At 39.3% G+C, this 13,639-nt stretch overlaps 1 protein-coding gene across 1 annotated transcript in view; it reads right to left on the bottom strand.

Annotated features, from left to right (window-relative positions):
• The window catches only part of ADAMTS9 (ADAM metallopeptidase with thrombospondin type 1 motif 9), a 170,651-nt gene that overhangs the window by 141,261 nt on the left and 15,751 nt on the right, over positions 1-13,639 (bottom strand). Inside the window, exon 4 of the mRNA XM_030867641.2 lies at positions 1,194-1,483. Coding sequence (XP_030723501.1) covers positions 1,194-1,483 — 290 coding nt within the window. The remainder of the gene's footprint in view (positions 1-1,193; positions 1,484-13,639) is intronic.

Below are 13,639 nucleotides of genomic sequence, written 5' to 3'. Positions count from 1 at the left end.
CTTAAAATGAAGGCAGAGCACATGGGCTATTATGGAACAATCTCCAGTGTTTCAAGAAAACAGCAATATGTAACACCGTGTATGAGAATGCGCCATCTCTGAAAAAGAAAAAAGTATAGCCATACATATGTGCTTAAGAAATGTCCAGAGTTGCCTTGTCCAACATGATAGCCACTTGTCACGTGACCACTGAGCACTTGAAATAGGACTTGTCCGAATTGAGATGTGTTCTGAGTGTGAAACACATACTGGGTTTTAAAGACTTAGTACGGAGAAAAGTTAGTCTCGTTAATAATTTTGTAAATGATAACATTTAGATATAAAACAAAATACATGATTAAAATTAATTTTACCTGTTTCTTTTATGTCTGTGTGCGGCTAACAGAAAATTTTACATTACATGTATCTATATTTTAAAAAAAATTACGTGTGTGACTTGCATTATATTTCTATTGGGCAGTGCTGGTTAGAAAGACTGGCAAATAAACTTGTCTCAGTGGTTGCCTCTGGGAAGGGGCCTGGGAGCCTGGGTGGGGAAAGGCACTTCAGCCTTCTCACTAGTCTTTGGATCTGCTTGATCTGTTTTTCAATCACGCAAATTTATTACTTTCTCAATTCAAAATGGGAGTAGAAAAATTTAAAATGGGAGAGATTCCTAAGACTCACCCCAGAGCTACTTAATTAGAATCCTGGGGAGGGGGACAGAGACATTTTCCAAAGCTCCACCAGTGCTTCTGATTCACAACCAGCATTCACAAGTCTTACTGGCGACCCACACCTGGCTGTGCAAATTCACGTGTCAAAGGGCACCGGTTTTGGGAAGTGGACAAGCTGAAGGTCACATGCAGTCCCTAAGCCACTATACTGGCTTTACATGACCATGGGCAAGCAACCCAACTCCTTTGAGGCTCAGTTTTCTTATCAACAAAATGAGAATGACAATTTACCTAGCAGAGTTGCCAGGAGGATTAGAGATGATGCCTTTTAAGTACGAAGCACATTGTCTAACACAGAATAAACACTCACTATTGATGCCCATTATTGTCATTGTCTAATCTTATGTTCTCTTCAGTCACTTGCCTGAATCGTTGAAATGCCAGCCCCGAATGGTTCTCCAAAGCACTGGGTGGAAACCCATTCCCCAATGGCACATTTAGGGACATCATAAATCACCTCCTTTTGAATGTACTTACAATTGACATTAAAGTTAAAATATAGTGTTGAAGGTTTGCTCCGTGGTATAAAACCATTCTGTTGTCTGCCACCACCATCACTTCTACAAACCGTGGATAGGATAAAAAACGTTTTGTTCTCCTGTGGGTCCTCTTTTCCCTTGTGCTGTCCGTCTTGTTACCATAGGCAGAAAGGGCCCTTTTGGTTAGGCTGCTTCTTAATACTGCCACGTCATCAGCCAGGCTACTCCTCTCTCCCCATTTTCTCGTCCTCGTTTTCCTCTTGTCCTTACTGTGACTACTTTTGTGTTCTGTAACAAATCAGATGGCATGCATTACATTCTGAGCCACATCTATTTCATATTAAGAATTTAATTTGACACGTCTTAAAATGATGCCTCTGTCGTCAAATTACATACAAAATCAAGTTCTACACGCTGTGGAATCTCCGGGTGAAACTATCTGCGCTCTCATCTAAATGACTAAGGACTTGAAATTAGCTTTTCTGGAAGCTTCCATAAATACTCACTTAAGGTGTTAGAAAATTAGCCCTGAGTTTAGGGGAAACAATTGCTTATTCTTTTCATTCGGTAACAAAAGCCTGGCTGGGGTTTAAGTGGTTTGTATTCATTGTTCTTTGCCATACATGGAGTAAGGGCCAACAGCACAGCTATAGAGCTCTAGAGAATGGAAATGGAAATGCTTCATGTACGCCACTTTTCATATTCAATGAGATACAGTATAAAGAGCCTAAGAGGTGGGCAAGTTAATAGACAGTACAAAGGAACTACAGAAAATGAATGACAAGGTATTATTCTCTTACCGTATTCAATCACTGTAATGCATGAAATGTAAGAACAGAATCACTGCTGTTCAATGCCTCCAAATTTTTAATTAATTTGTTTCAGGGCTCAGTTGAGGAAGTAGATTCCACTCAGGGAGTACGAGTAGGTAGCTGGGACTGTGATATATAATGCCAGATGAGGTCTCCTCACTTCTGATTCTAGCCAAGGTACCTCTTGGATTCTACACAAGCTTGCAGCTCACAGTGTGGTCCGTGGACCAGCAGCACTGGCAACTCCTGGAAGCTTGTGAAGAATATAGACTCACCGGCCCCGCCCTAGACCTGATACATCAGAATCCACGTTTGAACAAAGATCTCTAAGTGATTCACATTCATGTTAAAGTTCTGACAAGCACTAGTGTCCAGCTTGGTCTGAAGCTCCTGTTGCTGGTGAAAATATTCCATTTCAGAGCCATCAACCACAGAATAAACAGAATGAGCATAAAAGTGCCTGCTAAAATATGCCTTGAGTAAAAACAGAATTTAATCAGTTATCTTGCCTATCAAATCATAAATGTGTTTCAGAGTTTTAATGACAATACTTTGTAGGCCAAACAGGCAACAGAATTGCACAACTAAGAAATATGCTTTCCTAAGACACAAGAAATAGAATTTATTACACCAGTAATAACAACAAAAGAGTTATAAACTCTGAGTGGTTTCATATTTGAAGGGCTCAAATATTTAACCATCATAACCTATTGCTAAAACAATCAATTTAGGCCAGGATGTGTTATTTTGGTCAAGTTGAGTGTTTTAGTGGTTGTTAAAATAGTGAAATCAGTCCAAATTGTCAAACAAGTTATATGTGGTGCAGCTATAGATAACATGACTAGCCCTAAGCCTGGTACGCAGTAGGATTCAACATAAGACTATTTTTCTTCCAGTCTCTCTTTCAAGAGTATTCATATATGTATACCCATGCCATATAGGTACCTGGGCTGTCATTCCATTTTTAAATCACTAGTGATTACAGAATGGATACTAGACAAGCACCTACTTCATGCCAGATATTGAACTAGGCTCTTTTACATATGTTATCTCATAATTCTTCTCAGGCTGAGAAAATTACCTCTATTTTACAGATGAGGAAAATAAGTCTCAAAGAGATTGAGCGACTCGTCCAATGTCACATACAGGATGTGGTGGTATCTGGAATCAGGCATGGATTTGATCAACACCCTAAACAGTGCTCTTTCTATCAGGCAAAACTGCTCAAGAGCTAAGGACTGAAATGGGCTCATGGTTTGGTTGACAGTTTCTAAACTGAGCCTGAACTGGAAAAAAGACAGTGCCTGGTGGATATTTTCACAAACACTAGCTTTTTACAACAGGTGTATGGAAGCCACGTTGAAAATTGGATTTTTTAAAATACATTAAAATGTGTTACTTATTTTGTGAAATAATACCCTTCATGTCTTTTGTAAATATTTTAATATAATTTATTATAATCAGTAAAGTTTCAAAGGTTTTAAAGTCTCTATTCTCCATTTCATTATTTCTGCTCTCATCTTTATTCTTAGTTTTATTCTTAGTTTTCTCTTCTTTTTCAAGTGTCTTAAAGTGGAAGCTTACATTATTGACTTGAGATCTTCTTTCTTAATAGAGGCATTTAAGACATAGCTATAAATTTCCCTCGAAGCCATGCTTTAGCTGCAACCCATAACTTTTGACATGTTGTCTCTTCATTTTCATTTATCTCAAAGTATTTTCCAACTTCTCCTTTGGTTATTCAGGAGTGTGCTATTTACTTTCCAAATATATTTGAGTTTCTCATTTCTCTGTTATTGATTTCCAATTTCATTTTACTGTAGTCAGAGGAGATACTCTGCATTACTTCTATGCTTTTACATTTACTGATATTTGTTTTATGGCCTAGCATATGGTTTAGTCTGGAGAATGTTCCATGTGTTCTTCAGAAGAATTTGTGCTCTGCTGTTGTTAGATAGAGTGTTCTACAGATATCTGTTCGGTATAGTTGGTTTACAATGTTGTTCAAGTTTTCTATTTATTGGTTAATCTTCTGCTTAGCTTTCTACCCACTACTGAAAGTAGCGTATTGAAAGTTTCCATCTATTACTGTTGATTTTTTTATTTCTCCCTTCATTTCTGTCCGTTTTTGCCTCACGTATTTTGGTGCTCTGATATGAGATGCATATTTGTTTATAACTGCTAAGTATTCCTGTGAAATGACCCTTTATCACTATAAAACATTTTGATAAACTTTATCAATAAAGTGAAGTAACCCAGTCAAAAAAGACCACATATTATATGATACCAGTTGTATAAAATGTCCAGAATAGGCAAATCTATAAAGACAGAAGTAGATTAGTTGCTTAGGACTGGAGGTGGAGTGGGGACATGGGGGGAGGCATTGATAGCTAATGGGTTCAGGGTTTCTTTTTCAAGTTATAAAAAGGTTCTAACATCGACTGTGATGATGGTTGCACATAGCTGTGAATACACCAAAAAACCACTGGACACTTTAAATGGATGAATGGTATGGCATGTGAATTATATCTTAATAAAGCTGTTAAAACAAGAAAATACGTCACTTAGTTTGTGAAAAGCAGATAATCTTGACTTATTGTCTTCCATAAATATTTTGACTTATAAGGTTAATTTAGAGAAAAGCATAACCACAGTGAGAAAAACACTGAGGAAACATTATATAGAAGTCACTCTTTGGACCATTCAGGGGAATCATCTCATCAGAGGGGACTTGGGCATGGGAATACCTGAGGATAAATCAAGGCACTAATTGGAAAAAAGGTACACTTATTTAAGTAGCAAAGTTGAAGAAATTAAGGCATTGATCACTGAAAGAGATTTCTGACAGAGAACAGTGGTAACAGAGAAAAACCCATGTAAATTCTAATATACCTGGAAGACACTTCATTCACAGCTAATCTGTGTGTCAAAGAAACAATTCAGTATGCTTTACATGGTATAAAAATGCAGGAATAAAATTACTTCTTCAGAATCAAAAGCAACATCTTCTAATACATACTTCCCAGTCTTTTAACCCTCTGACCTTTTATCCTAATGAGTTAGAATAATATTTATTGACCTAATTAGCCCAACTAATTTCTACCTCATTAACCATTTTAGCAAGCAGTTTTGAATTTGGCATTACAAAGAGTAAGAGCTTTAAAGATTCAAATATTCGCTGTGACTACAAATGCAGGAACATTTTTACCGACAATGGAAAAAACAGACACTATGACTGGTAATATCTACCCAACTCTCTGGCCTCTGAATAGAAATTGTTAATATCAGAGAACAATTTCTACCAAGGGACACACATTGTTAGGATAAAAAGAAAGTCATTCACATTTCTCTTTAGTGACCTTTTAGCATAATGGAACTGAGACTAGTATTTGAAATTTGCAAGGTCACTTTGCTAATAGTTTTATCAAAATGAGCTACATAATGAAATTTCACCCTTACAGAAAGCACAGTATGAATGGTCTATGTACTTTTGCTCTTCATTTCACCCACAGACAGCTTTATGTTTGTTATTACTTTTTATTGAGATATAATTTATATACCATAAAACTCATACTTTCGAAGTATACAATTCAGTGTTTTTTGGTGTATTTATAGAGTTGTGTAATCATTTCTATTATCTAATTTTAGGATATTTTTATTGCCCCCAAAAGAGATCCTGTACCCATCAGCCGTCACTCCCCATTCCCCCGTTACCCCCCATCTTTCAGTAGGTGAGTCTCTGGCAATCGCTAACCTATGTTTTATATCTATGGATTCTCATTTCATACAAGTGGAGTCATACAATATGTTGCTTTTTGTGTGTGGCTTCTTTCACTTAGCATAATGTTTTCTAGGTCCATCCATGTTGTAGCATGTGTCAGGACTCTATTACTTTTTATTGCCATGTAATATTTTACTCTAGAAATATACCACATTTTGTTTATTCATTCATCAATTGGTGGACATTTGGGTTCAACAACTCAACTGAATAATGTTGCTACAAACATGCATGTACAAGTTTTGGTGTGGCCATGTTTACATTGCTCTTAGGTATTGCTGGGTTGTATGGTAAGGCTATGTTTAACATTTTGAGCAACTGCCGGATTGCTTTCCATAGTGGCTGTACCATTTTCATGCCTCTTCTTGAAGTTCAAATACGACATTTAGAAAGGAAATCATTTTTTCATGGTTTTTCTTGAAGGATTCCTCAAAAATTAATCATGTTCACTAAACTAAATAGCTTATGAGCAACCTGGCCTAGTTCAAATCTTAACGTAGCATGTTGCACCAAAGAAGATATAAGATGGTACATAAGCGTATGAAAATTTGCACCATGTCATATATCAAGAAAATACAGATAAAACAGCCATGATATACCAAAATCCAGAATGCTAACAACAACGAATGCTGATGAGGATTTGGAGCAAAAGGAACTCTCATTCATTGCTGGTGGGAATGCAAAACGGTACAAGTCACTTTGGAAGACAGTGGATGTTTCTTACAAAACTAAACATACTCTTAATATACGATCCAGCAATCGTGCTCCTTGGTATTCACCCAAAGGAGCTAAAAATTTATATGTACTCAAAAAACTGTACATGGGGTGTTTATGGCAGCTTTATTCATAATTGCTAAAACTTGGAAGCAACCAGTATGTCCTTCAGTAGGTGAGTGGGTAAATAAACTGTGGCATATCCGGACAGTGGAATATTATTCAGCGCTAAAAAGAAATGAGCTATTAAGCCATGAAAAGACTTGGAGGAATCTTAAATGCATATTACTAAATGAAAGAAGTCGATCTGAAAAGGCTACCTACTGTGTGATTCCAATTATATGACATTCTGGAAAAGGCAAAACTATGGAGAGAGGAAAAGATCAGTGGTTGCCAGGGGTTGGGGCAACAGAGCAATGTATAGGTAGAGCACTCAGAGGATTTTTAGGGCAGTGAAAATACTGTGTGTGATAGCATAATGATGGATACTTGTCATTCTGTATGCGTCCCTATCCACAGAATGTACAACACCTACAGGGAACTGTAATGTAAACTATGGACTCTAAGCGATAGAGATGCAGCAATGTAGGCTCATCATCTGTAATAAATGTATCCCTTGATGAGGCATGTTGATGGTGGGGAGGCTCTACATGTGCGGGGGCAGGGATATGTGGGAAATCTCTGTACCTTCCTCTCAATTTTTCTATGAATGTTAACACTGCTCTAAAAAAACCCAGACAATTAAAAAAAGTAGCATGTGATATCTCCAAGAATCAAATGCACATTTGTATTCAGAGAAAAGTAAAGTATTTTGCCATTGGAACCCTCACATGTGCATGTAAACAAATCTCGGCACATTAAAAAGCTCTAACTTGCAGTTGTGTGCTTTCTAATGCCAAGTCAAAGGCACTATAGTTATAATGCTTTATTCCAAGAACACGACTTAATGTTGACTTTTACAATTGTTTCGGCCTTGAGAACTACGAAGGGGAATGGTGATGCTTACACTACTACTAACAGCCACTGTTCTAAGAGCTTGTGCTCTGAAGAAAGCAAGCTTCAAGGTCTATTTGACCTTGGGCAAATAACTGACTTTTTCTCACCCTCATTTCTTCCACTTATAAAGCTGAGTAAGAACAGTACCTCTTCCAAGGAGTTGTTTTGAGAAACAACTAGAGATCATGCATATAAAGTATGCAGCACACAGGAAGCAACCAATAAAATTTTTTTTTCTATTTTTTACCAGTTATAAAGTCATGTAGTGAGTTAGAACTAAAAGGAACCATTTAAGGGAGAGAGACTATTCTTCTGAAAAACAATTTTCTGGCTTACAATCATTTTAAAGACAAGCTGTTTTACACCCTTAAATGACTTTTTTACTTCTATTAGTAAATGGCCAATTACTTCTCTTGGCCTCAGTTTCCGGACCTCTTAAATGGGTATATAAATAGGTGTTTCCACCTTAAGCCTATTTTGAGAATTAAATAAGAAAGTGTGTAGCAAATTCCTTGTAAATTATAAACTGAATTTTAAAATATTATTTTTTGCACATATTTTGTGCAAGGCACTTGGCTAAGTTGAAATAAACAACAGCAACAACAAAACAGAAGCAAAACTTGGGGCCGATCTTTAAAAAGAAAGTATCATGAAAATTTAAGATGGTATCAATATTAAAACACCTGAAAGCTAAAAACTTAAACAACATTTGCTTATTTACCGATAAGAATGTTTTAAATGAGCTTCATTTCACGTTACCATACAACAAAATGCATACGACATTACTAAATAACTGGAATTATTTTAGAAAATAACATCCGGGCCTGGTTATTCTGCAGTTACTCATTGAGCGTTTCCTACCCACTGGGGTTGAGCTAAGGAGATCCTCATGTTAACTTTAACAGTTGGGAAGTTAATTATTGCTCTCTATGTTTATAAGGTTTATCAAAATTTAACTGAATTTTCCTTAAGGCACTGAGCCACCTTGTGACCTCATGGTCTAAGTGGGCAGGGGAACCACAGCACAGGACCAAAGGGCAGACTGGCGAGCAAGGATTTTAGCAAGTCCCCTTTCTGCTCCTCCAGGACTTGACAGCCAGAAGGAAGTGGACAGGGAGTTGGTAGTGGTTTCACACTTGGATTCTGGAGCCAGACCAGCCCTGGTTCACGTTCCTGCCCTAGCGCTGCTGTAGCTGCCCTTTCTTGGGCAATCTCCTATCTTAAAGGCTCAGTTTTCTCATCTGTAAAATGAGGATACTAACAGCACATACTTTAAAGGGTAACTGTGAGGGTTAAAAGAGATAACACGTAAAATGCCCGTGGCACAGAGCACGGTGCACAGGAAAGATCCATTAAATATTTAATGCGATAAGGATTTTTAGTTGTTATTGCTTTACCAGTAGTATGCAAAACAGCCCCTCCTTATGAATTAGAATGTTGACGTCAGGGTTTCTCAAACAAAACCGTTCTATTTTTGAAAGAATCTTCTAAAGAAAAGGAGAGAGGGAGGGGAGGAAGGAAGGAAAGTCATAAAGACCAGCCCCTGTTCCCTCGGAACTTCCAATCTAGGTTAAGAGGCACATGCAGACTGACGTGGGAAGACCTAGTCAGAGATGTAATTAGATGGAAAGAAATGCCACAAATACTTCTGCTTTTCAACTGGCTCCAAAGGCCAATAACATACAGGAAACAAAACATGGAAGCTGATGGCAGCTCCTGGCCCTCTGTTCTAGTCCCATCTAAGATCTGCCCTCAGAGAGTTACTCAATGAAGCCTTCAAACGGGGACCCCCATGGGATGAGAATCACAGTCTACTGGGATCAGAGGAAGATGGGTAAACAAGCACAATACGGGGGTGGGTGGGAAGAGATAAAACATAAAAATGAAAATAGCCATAAAACCAATGAATGTTCTAGTAAAGAACAATGTGTTTCCAGAAACCGGGTGGGGAAGGAACTAAGGGAAGGAATTCTTCTGTGTATATAAAGGTCTAAAGCATATGAATGAAAATCACCAAGGTTTAATTTTTTTTAGGGGTCCTCCATTTGACAGTCTGTAAAACAACAGTGAATCCCTAGATACTCAGGAGAGTCACGTCCCCAAACCCATTTCTCTGGACAAACTGTTAGCTTTTGGGGGGGGAGGGGGAAGTGGCATGCCCAGCATCTAACAGTGCTCCACGGACAACACTGTTGGGACATGGGTGCAAAGGGCAGTGGCGGGAGGGATCTCCTTTTTGGCTGGGCAGGACCTTTATAGACAGTGTTTCCCCAGGAGTGGTTTACAGAACGTTTGTCCCAGAAGATATTTCCAAAAACAAATCAAGTGGGTTTGCAAAATGCTTTACACAGCATTCACATCTGGGACTTTCTGCACACACATTAGCATTTTAAGAGCTCTGAGAAGTCTTGCAGGAAAGAAACCAGTCTACATTTTGTTCATCCATGGAATTGGGAAACTTATGGGATCTTGGCCAATTTATGAGGGGATTGAAAAGTCCCTGGAAATAGAACAAGATGAAGAGGACTGTGTTGATGGGTTTTCTTTTCAGGGACAGAAGGAGATGCCACTGGGAGAAAACAATTGAGAAGCTTCTTGTAGTTCAAGGGGCTGTGATGGGTGACAGGTGGCGGGCAGTGGGAGGCATGTTTGAGGGTCATCACACCACCTTCCAAGGGGTGGGTGCCTCCAGCTACCTGCAGAGGTAAATTTGCTGACTCAGGTGTGCAAGCTGGGACACTTGCCCCAAAGGCCCTGCCGCACGCTCCCTGATTCAACATCCTGCAGCTCCTTCAACTGCGTGCGGTAACTGCTGTGACGATGTGACGATGATACTGTTACGATAACACTGGCTAACGTTTGTTTTACGCTTTCCTCTGTGCCAGGCACTCTTCGAAGAACTTTACATGGATTAACCTGATTATTCTTCACAGGGACTATTAGAATAATAGACAGGGACTATTATCTCCATTTCATAAATGAGGAAACTGAGGCACCCTTGAAATAACTTGAGAAATTAATTATTTAAAGCACATCTATTTGAAACAGTATAAAATGCTGAACATACCTGGGCCTGTATTTTACTGAGAAATTGTTTGGTTTTGCTATTAATAGCCTGCAAAATACCCCTCAGGAGATGTTGGTTTTCACTCATTCCATCTCTTCGCAGTAAGGGGAGATGGGCTCCTTCTGCCCAGCGGGATCCCAGCTGCCCACAATCACCCTGCACTGTCTGCAGCCTGCTTCTGATGGCTGCTTCCCAGGCCCCTTTGTGACGTGGCTTGGGATCTTCCAGACCAGCACTCTCTGGGAGGAATAGCATGTGAGCCCCACATGGAAGAAAGAATTTCTAGTAGCCAAATTTTAAAAAGTCAAAAGAAACAGATGGAACTAATTTTAAGGATCTACTCTATTTACCCTAATACATGCAAAATATTATCCGTTCAACATGCAGCGCCAGCCCCATTTCTAGGGCTCAGGAGCCACATGGGGCTCCTGGCTGTGGTACAGGGCGGGGCATTCAGGAGGCAGTATGATGTGCTGATCAGAGTTTCAGAGTCAGGGAGATCTGTGTTCAAATCCCAGCATCTGTGCATTCAATCTGTGGGACCTAGGCCAGGTCACTGAAGCCCTCTGTGCCTCCGTTTCCTCATCTGTGAAATGGAGATAATAATGGTTCTTCCTTAACAGGGTGGTGGGAAGGGCTAAGTGACTTAATACACGGAAAGTGCTGAACTAGGGCCTGGTGCAGAGTAAGCGCTCTAGGGGTATTGGCTGTGGCAAATCATTACTAAAGATGAACAGCCTTTTTATGCTGGAATCAAGGGGCTCCGGCTATCTGCCATTTCACTGCAGCTCTTGGGTGGCCCTGGGATGCCTGTGGCGGGTTTAGGTATCACTCCCGTATCAGAGATTAAAGAGCACTTGGGCTGGAGCCCTTTGAAAAGGCTTCTAACCAATTCTTAGGGAGTATATCTCCCACATTCCTTTGATACACAAGTCTCCCAGTTTACAGGCAACTGAGGACGAGTTTACACACCAGGCCTGCAGTAGAAACCCTTCTTCATCCTGATGTCCCTGTTCTGGCCACCATGATCGTGAGTGGTTGCAGGGACACACTGTACTCTGACCACAGGCTGAACTCACCAGGGACCCTCCCAACCACAGGCCAACATCTTGCAGCACCCTGGCTCAGCTCAGATATTTAGCTGCTATACATTCAGCTCTTGCTCTGACAACTTACTCCCTTAAGCGAATTAAAAGCCTAATATCTTTCTCTAAAATCTTGATATAACTTCTTAACTAGTTTATAACGTCTCCCTAGTTTATTCTTAACTATCCTTATACTTAAAATAAACCCAGTAGCACTCCCAAAACCTCATTTGAATTGCCCTTTTAAACATACCCCTTCCAGGCACCATCCATGGACAGCTTTTCCTTGACTTACAGCCTGGAAAGAACACAGGACCGGGAACGAAGAGGTCTGTGTTCACGGCTCACTTTTCCATTCGTTTTAGCTCCAAGATTACAAATTCCTTCAGAATTCTGACCCTCGATCCTCTTATCCACAGAGGCAGGGACTAGAAGTTCTCTAAAGTTCCTTCCAGTATTGAAAAATGATGAGTTCTTATATTTTACGAGTGAAAAATGCCAAAACATGAAGTCCTACGATTCAAAAATGGCAAAACCCAACAGTCTCCTCTCTTGGCCACTTAGAGAGGGTATCAAAGAAATAACCAAACGGTACGCAGGGTGGGCAGGTAGAAGGAGACAGAATAACTGCAATGGAGAAAGACCAACAGAAAAGAAGTGAGGTATGGCTGATGTTAAAAAATATCAAGGAAGGTTTCCTATATGTGTCTCCAGTACTCATTGCAGTGTTTATTTTGGACCTGCTAAAATAGGTAATAGTTTCTGAAAACTATTTCTATACCCTAATTTGACTTGTTACAGTGGAATAGCATCAAATGTGAGGATTAGGAAAATAGGCTTAAAAGGAAAAAAAGTGACATATAACCAAAGTTACCTTTGGAAAACCATTATACTGCCCACAAAACACAGCATAAGAACACTGGGGAATAATAGAGTCATGTCTCCCATTCCTATTCCCCCGAGAATGTGGTCCATCCAGGGCTGGGTCTTGCACTACTAACTTCGTTGTGTGTCTCTGTCTCACTGTCCTTTGGTTTTCTCTCCTGTGTGCATACATGTGCAATAGGACATAGCTGCATTCTTAGGAACTGACGGCTTCCTTTGTAACTATTCTCATTCATAAGCCAAGAGGAACCCGTTCCTATCATTAACTACACAGGCTTGAAATTGAAAGTTGTGTTTCCAGATATCAACCAGAAATAAAAACAACACTATCCCTTTCTGTTGGCACAGACAATGGCTTTGAATAACCAGACCTAAGTAAGTCTTTCCTAGTCCCTTTCTCTGTACCTGTGTCTTGGACAAACACTAAACTTCACTCTCTACTATGCTTTCCTGCAGTGTCATCCAGCATGAAATCCACCAGACATGAAATGTTTGCAATAAAAAAAAGAAACCATGTATGAAATAAGTGTCTGCAAGTGAAGAGAATGAAAAGACAAGCCGCAGTCTGGGAGAAAGTGTTTGCAAACTACATGTTTGATAAAGGGCTTATATCAGAATACAGTATAAAGTGCTCTCAAACTTCAATAATACGAAAACAAACATTCCAATTTTTTAAAAAATGGAACAGATTTGAACAGACACTTCACCAAAGAAAATACACGGACGGCAAATAAGCACATCATTAGTCATTAGGGAATCATAAATTAAAACTGCTACGAGATACCACTACGCATCTATTAGAATGGCTAAAATAACAAAAAAAAACCAAACGAACAAAATATTGGCAATAACAAGGGCTGGCAAAGATGCAGTAGACCTTTTATACCCTGCTGCTGGGACTACAAAATGGTACGGTCACTTTGAAAAGGAGACAGGCAGTTTCTTATAAAGTTAAACATAGCCCAGATATCTCACTTCTAGGTATTTACCCAACTGAAAACGTATGTTCACCCCAAAATCTGCATGCAAATGTTTACAGTGGTTTTATTTATAATTGCCAAAACTTTATCCCTCGACTGGGTAAACAAATTGTGGTCTACCCACACA

This window comes from Globicephala melas, chromosome 11 (genome assembly GCF_963455315.2).
Source record: "Globicephala melas chromosome 11, mGloMel1.2, whole genome shotgun sequence".
NCBI lineage: Eukaryota > Metazoa > Chordata > Mammalia > Artiodactyla > Delphinidae > Globicephala > Globicephala melas.
This window is presented reverse-complemented; position numbering and strand designations above follow the sequence as displayed.